The sequence below is a fragment of the Egretta garzetta genome, unplaced genomic scaffold (assembly GCF_000687185.1).
Source record: "Egretta garzetta isolate BGI_Z169 unplaced genomic scaffold, ASM68718v1 scaffold44, whole genome shotgun sequence".
In the NCBI taxonomy this organism is placed as follows: Eukaryota; Metazoa; Chordata; class Aves; order Pelecaniformes; family Ardeidae; genus Egretta; species Egretta garzetta.
In genome coordinates, this window is record NW_009259490.1 from 640,384 (window position 1) to 646,371 (window position 5,988).

Here is a 5,988-nt window from a genome sequence, read left to right on the forward strand (position 1 = left end):
ACCCACACCGTCCCCTCTAGCACCCTCTGCTCCATGTCCAGCCTTGCCCTGGGGTGCTGAGCTGCCCCACTCTGGACATTGCACAGGGCATGAGCTGCACCAGCAGGCAGATCATCTCTTGGCCAAAGAGAGCCCCCAGTCCCCTCTTTGTTGACACTGAGCTGGGACAAACATGTCTAGATGCTGCTGAGCAGAAGCCCCTCAACCCTCCACAAACCCTTCGTCCTGCTCCCTGGGTCAAGGAGGAGACCCCCGCTATCTGGGGGGCAGGGACAGCTTGAGGTGGGACTTCAGCCCCAGGGCTTTGTCGACCACGTCCGGGGGCTGCAGGCTGTGCCACTGGGCAAGGGGCCGACGTGGGTTGGACAGCATGTCAGACCAGTGCCGCAGCTGGTTACCCGTGGCCCGGCAGCCCAGGAAGAGTTTGCCGATGGGCTCGTTCTTGGTGACTTTGTCGTGATCCCAAACGGAGATGACCACATCCACGTTCTGGGGGGGGACACACAAGAAAGAAGGTCAGTGGGAGGGGGCTTGCCACAGCGGGGACCCGCTCAGCCCTGGGCACAGCAGGGAAACCCACCTGGATCTGATTGAAAGGCACCTCAAAAACAAACACCTCATTGAAGTAAGGGCTTAAGGTGTTTTTCTTCACACTTGTCGTCTTCTTCTTCCATTTCCTCCTGTTCAGGATGAGGTGCACCTTGACAAAAGGATCTGAGGAGAGAGAGGACACTGCTGACACAAGTGACAATTTTTGAGTGAGGAGCTCAGCCATGAAACAGCTTCCCTGGGCCATTCCCAAGCAGAGCACAGCACCTCACTTGTCACTCCTTTTGGTGAGCATCCACCCCTCTCCCCCTTGTCAGCCACCCCAGAGCTCACCTCCCCTGCCTCCTCCTGCCACGAGCTCCCTGTACCATCCAGCCATGACATCTCCTCTTGGGAGATACCTCCAACTCTACCCAAAGCTGGAGTATCTGTGCTGGGGAAGGCTGGGAGCCAGCCAAGGGCTGGGTATGGTGGTGGGAGAGGGAAACAGGTCTCTGCACGGAGAGCTTTGCAGCTCTGGGTGCCATTGTTACGGCCTGGGAGGAGGAAGACATCTGAGCATGAGCAGCCCCTGCTGACCTGAGAGCCCGTGGGAGTCCATCCGCTTCAGCTTCTTTGCTTCCAGGATAAGCACTGTTAGCTTGCCGGTGCTGGGGACATAGCGCAGTGAGAAGCAGATCTCACCCAGCTGCTCTTCCTGGTGGAGAGATGCCAGCGATGAGCACCAGGCAGAGGAGCTGGCTCACCTAGGGCTGGAGCACCAGGTTGGACCCAAGTTTATTGGGTCTCCCCCACCCTCATGCTTGCCCCCAAGGGGCTGCTTCTTGGGGTGGTGGCAAGCAAAGCATAAGGAACAAAAAAAATCCCAGCAGATTCCCACCCTGCAGGACCAACCTCCACTTTATGAGCCGCCACCAGGTTGCTCCACTGCTCGATGATGTGCTGCAGGCTGACACTGGCCAGGGGGAGACGGACCTCACCGATGATGTCATGCTTGGCAAAGCGGTTGAAGTCGTAGATCTGCATCACCAGCGTGGATTCAGGCACCTCTGCCTGGGGTAACTGCAGAGGAGGAATGGAAAGCCTGGATTCACTCCTTGGTGGCAGCCCTGCCCCACAGGACAGGCTGACAGATGTGATAACAAGTCTTTCTCTCTGACGCTTCCCCATCCAGTTGCAAAGGCATCTCCCTGCCTGGAGAGGTTTGTGCCGGGGGGAGCAGTGTCCATGCAATGCTCTTGATGGGACCATAAAACCATCATCAACTGTAGTTTCCTACCTGGAAAGTGAAGCTCTCATTGAAGATGGGGTCCAGGGTTTTGCGGTAAACCTTGGTCTCGTACTTCTTCTTCATATCGGACGTTAAGTAGACGATTACGTATGGATCAGATGTGCCTCCGCTGTCCATGGCCTTCAGCTCGGCTGCCTGCTTCACGCCAACTTTCAGCTTAAAGGGAGTGATGCACAAGGTTACCAGGTGGAGGAGGATGGGGCAGGTGCCCAGGGGCTCAGTGGGAAGCAAGTGAGTGCAGCAGGGAGGACGCCTCCACACCACCGGGGCGCGAGAGCCAGCAGGCTGTGGGCAGGTGGGAGGTGCGAGAGGGTACAGTCCACCTCAGTGGGCAGCAAAGAGGGACCATGCAAGGGCTACTAAAATGATCTGAGGGCTGGAGCCCCTCTCTTATGAGGACAGGCTGAGACAGTTGGGGATGTTCAGCCTGGAGAAGAGAAGGCTGCGGGGAGACCTGATTGCAGCTGTTCAGTGCTTAAATGGAGCCCATAGGAAAGATGGGGACAATCTTTTTAGTAGGGCCAGCTGTGACAGGACAAGGGGTGATGGTTTTAAACTAAAACAGGGTAGGTTTAGACTGGCTATAAGGAAGAAATTCTTTCCAATGAGGGTGGTGAAACCCTGGCAGGGGTTGCCCAGAGAGGTGGTGGAGGCCCCATCCCTGGGAACATTCCAGGCCAGGTTGGATGGGGCTGTGAGCAACCTGATCTGGTTAGCGGTGTCCCTGCTCGCTGCAGGGGGATTGGGCTGGGTGACCTCTAGGGGTCCCTTCCAACCCAAAACATTCTATGATTCTATGACTCTATGAAGAGCAAAGTCTTTTCCCCCTATGCCGCAGTCGCAAGCGTCCCCACCTCCTGCGCACGGAAGTTGTACTCCAGGGAGTACTGCAGCCTTCCTCGCCCTGTCTGCTCCGCACCCGGCTCCAGGTCGTCCATCTCGGGCTGGACCTGTGGCAGAGAGCAGCACCACCCTCAGGACGTGCTCAGCCACGTCCCAGGCCATGCTGTGGTCCCACCACCCCCAGGACCCGGCAGCACGGCAGCAAACTCCTGAGGAGGAGGGAGGTGGGGGAGAGGGGAAAGGAGGACGCACGAGGCAGGCCGTGCTGGAGCCACTGACGGCATGCAAGCTGACTCTCTCCTTCTTCTTGGGCTTCTTCTTGCCACAGCAGCACCTGATGATGCAGATGAGGAAGAGGAGGAGGAGAACGGCCACTGCCACAGCCACAGCAATGAGCGCCCATTTGGGTACTGGTACGATGTTCAGGGAGTGGAGATGGACAGAAGAGTTAAACGCGAGCAAGACCATGTAGAGTGCATTTAACCCCCTTCCCAGTGCTTCAGCATTAAGGAGCTGTACTTTCAAAATTGCCCCTATAATCCTGGACAGGCCCCATGCAGGGGGGCTGAGGCTGGAGATCATTCCCCAAATGGGCTGCAAGGATGCCCTGTGCTCCTGGGGCAGCACAGTACCACTCTACAGCAGCCCCACCCCGGTGGACCTGGCTGGAAAAAGGAACTTGGAGGGAGGGAAAAGTGGATACACAGCCTCAGAGTACAGGAACACACACACACACACACCCCCGATAACGCTGCCTGAGGGGTCGCCTCAGGCCAAACCATATCCCACGCCATACTCACATGGGATCCGGCTAAGCCAGCTGCCCAGGAAGCCTGGCTGCGCCGTGGTGGCGATGGCCGTGGGGCTGCTGGTGAGCGGGGAGGCCGTCGCCCTGCCTTTCCCAGCTGCCATCGCCATGGCTAAGCTGGGGTGACCTGGGGATGCAAGAAAAATTGACAGGGTGGGGATTTCTTTCCAGTAGCACATGTGCTGCTGGTGGCCCAGGGCTGTAATGAGCACAAACACAATTAAAACATAGAGCCTAAAGTCAGCATTTAGGGCTTGGCTGCTTCGGCAATGAGGTGTGAAATGGATCGGGAGAGAGCCGAGGGCTGGGAGGGCTCTATGCCAGCCAGCCCTGTGCCTACAGCCTTCTCATTTATATCCTTGCAAGCCTGCCTTCGGAAAGGGGAGGGAGCAGGGTGATGGATTAGGGAGTTTTCCTTTGCTTTTGAGAAGAGGAATCACCTGGCTGTAAGGGGAAAAGTACCCAAGAGCTGTTTTGTGCTGGCTCCTCCCTCGCCAGGCAGCATGAGCTGAAGGGTTTGCTCAGCCCCAGGCAAGCCCTGCCATTAGCTAACACCATTTTTCGGCTATTTTCCCTGCTTCTCACAGGGCTGAGGAGTGGGAGGGTTTAATCCTGGGCTTGCACTAGGGCTGCTGCCCAGGTGGGGGTCGGCCTCTTCTCCCTGGTAACGGGGGATAGAACAAGGGGAAATGGTCTGAAGTTGCGCCAGGGCAGGTTTAGGCTAGACATTAGGAAAAATTTCTTGACAGAAAGGGTTGTCAGGCTCTGGAACGGGCTGCCCAGGGAGGTGGTCGAGTCCCCATCCCTGAAGGTATTTAAAAGAAGGATAGATGAGGTGCTTAGGGACATGGTTTAGTGGTGGGATGGCAGGGTTAGGTTAAAGGTTGGACTTGATGATCTTAAAGGTCTTTTCCAACCAAAGCGATTCTATGATTCTATGATTCTATGGTTGCAGGTGGCAGTGGTGCCCCCAGGCCGGGCTCACACCGACTCAGAAACTTTGCTAAGCCCGACCCATGCACATGGCAGTGCTGACGCAGCTTAAGAGAAGCCTTCAAATTTAAAGCAAAATGGTTTTTCTCTACTGCTCTCTCCATAGCAAGGCTCTTAATCTAGCGTGAACACTTCCTCGTAGCCAAAGCTTCCTTCTTGCCTCCTTTCGGGTGAGGAGCGGCAGCGGCGCACCGGGAGCCAGGCTGCATAAGGAGTGGGTCTGCAGCCATCTCGGCGCTGGCAGCACCCAGCCCCAGTGCCATGAGCAAGGCTGGCAGGTCTGTGCCTGTTTGCCTTGGCTGCCCCGGCCGCCCGCCCGGCGTCCGAGCAGGTCCCTGCCCAAGGAGCCAACACCACCTCTCTCTGCCTGTGCTCTGCCCACGTTCTGCCCGCCCCGCAGAGCCGTGGCTCCTCGTGTGGGGATCCTCCCGGGGAGAAACCACCGCTGCGCTTCCCTCCGCTGAGCCCGCAAAGCCAGCAAGAGCCTTTCTTTTTCCCAACAGCGGGCTGTGCCACGTGCAGGCATAGGGCTGGAGGGAGGAGGGAACTGCTGTCATCCCTGTGGCATCAGCGCTGGGGCAATGAGGTGCAGGTGAAGTGACTTGCCTAGGGCCACCTGGGACATCTGTGCCATTGGCCACCGAGCTCCGCCTGCAGCCTCACCACCAGCAGCTTTAATGAGCAGTTTCTCCTGTCCCAGCACACAGAAATAGGTGGCCGGTGACGTGCCTGTGATATTTAGGAGGTGCCGGGCTGTGGCTTCAGGCTGTGGCAGTGGGTGGACACAACAGCACAGGCAAGCGGGCGCCCACCCAGCACAGAAGTAGGTATCTCAGCACTTTGTCCCTGCCAGACCCCCATGGGCTGTGTCACACTAGTGTGATACTGGCCCTGGCTTAAAAAAAACACTCATCCCAGCCCTGCAGGATGACCTGAGCTGCTGTTTTGGTGATGGTGGGGACAGCGCTGCTGTCAGGCAGAGGCAGCACAGCCTTGGTGGGCTCTGCAGGGAGCATCAAGCATCCCTGCTCCTGGAAAAGGGGCTGGGGGAGTCCTACTTCTTGCTCCCACCCTGTGCTGAGTGGGCTCCTGAAACCAGACTTACCAGCACGTCTTCTTCCTAGCCTCAGTATCCCTTCCTTGGTGTGCAGGCTCCAGACTCAGCTGCTGTGCATGGCAGGGACATGCTGCGGGATGGGACGGGACCCCGCCAGGTGTGGAGCTGAGGGCGCAGCAGGGATGGTGGCTGCACAGCACGGCCGAAACAGGAAAGTCTGCTTTGCCGGCCCAGCAACCGGGTGGCCCCAGCAGCTCTGTCGGCCCCACCTCACCGCTGACCCAAGCGGTGCTCACGCAGGCGAAAAGCCAGCGGGGAACTCCCTGCCAGACCAGGAAGCAAAACTTGCCCTCCTACCTGCACAAAGCCGGAGGGCATCACTGCCCGGCTCTGTGCCCCAGCAAATTCTCTTCTTCAAGTTATCCCTGCACAGCAATGCTAGGCTGA

At 57.8% G+C, this 5,988-nt stretch overlaps 1 protein-coding gene across 1 annotated transcript; it reads right to left on the minus strand.

Moving 5' to 3' along the window:
• Positions 1-255: 255 nt before the first annotated feature.
• Positions 256-4,921, minus strand: SYT8 (synaptotagmin 8). Its single transcript, XM_009637304.2, has 9 exons — positions 4,645-4,921; positions 3,484-3,618; positions 2,936-3,093; positions 2,695-2,790; positions 1,829-1,996; positions 1,444-1,611; positions 1,129-1,246; positions 581-714; positions 256-489 (listed from the first exon to the last, which is right to left on the minus strand). Exons 1-9 carry the CDS (start codon positions 4,745-4,747, stop codon positions 256-258), a joined length of 1,314 nt encoding a protein of 437 aa, XP_009635599.2. The 5' UTR covers positions 4,748-4,921.
• Between the last annotated feature and the right edge of the window lie 1,067 nt (positions 4,922-5,988).

What these genes read in the sequence shown, in the direction of transcription:
- SYT8 (XM_009637304.2), bottom strand. Translation starts at nt 4,747, where the DNA reads ATGGCACTGGGGCTGGGTGCTGCCAGCGCCGAGATGGCTGCAGACCCA. An exon ending in CGCTCCTCACCCGAAAGGAG is followed by an intron (nt 3,619 to 4,644) that starts GCAAGAAGGAAG and finishes TTGCATCCCCAG; the next exon opens with GTCACCCCAGCTTAGCCATG. An exon ending in CTGGCTTAGCCGGATCCCAT is followed by an intron (nt 3,094 to 3,483) that starts GTGAGTATGGCG and finishes ACATCGTACCAG; the next exon opens with TACCCAAATGGGCGCTCATT.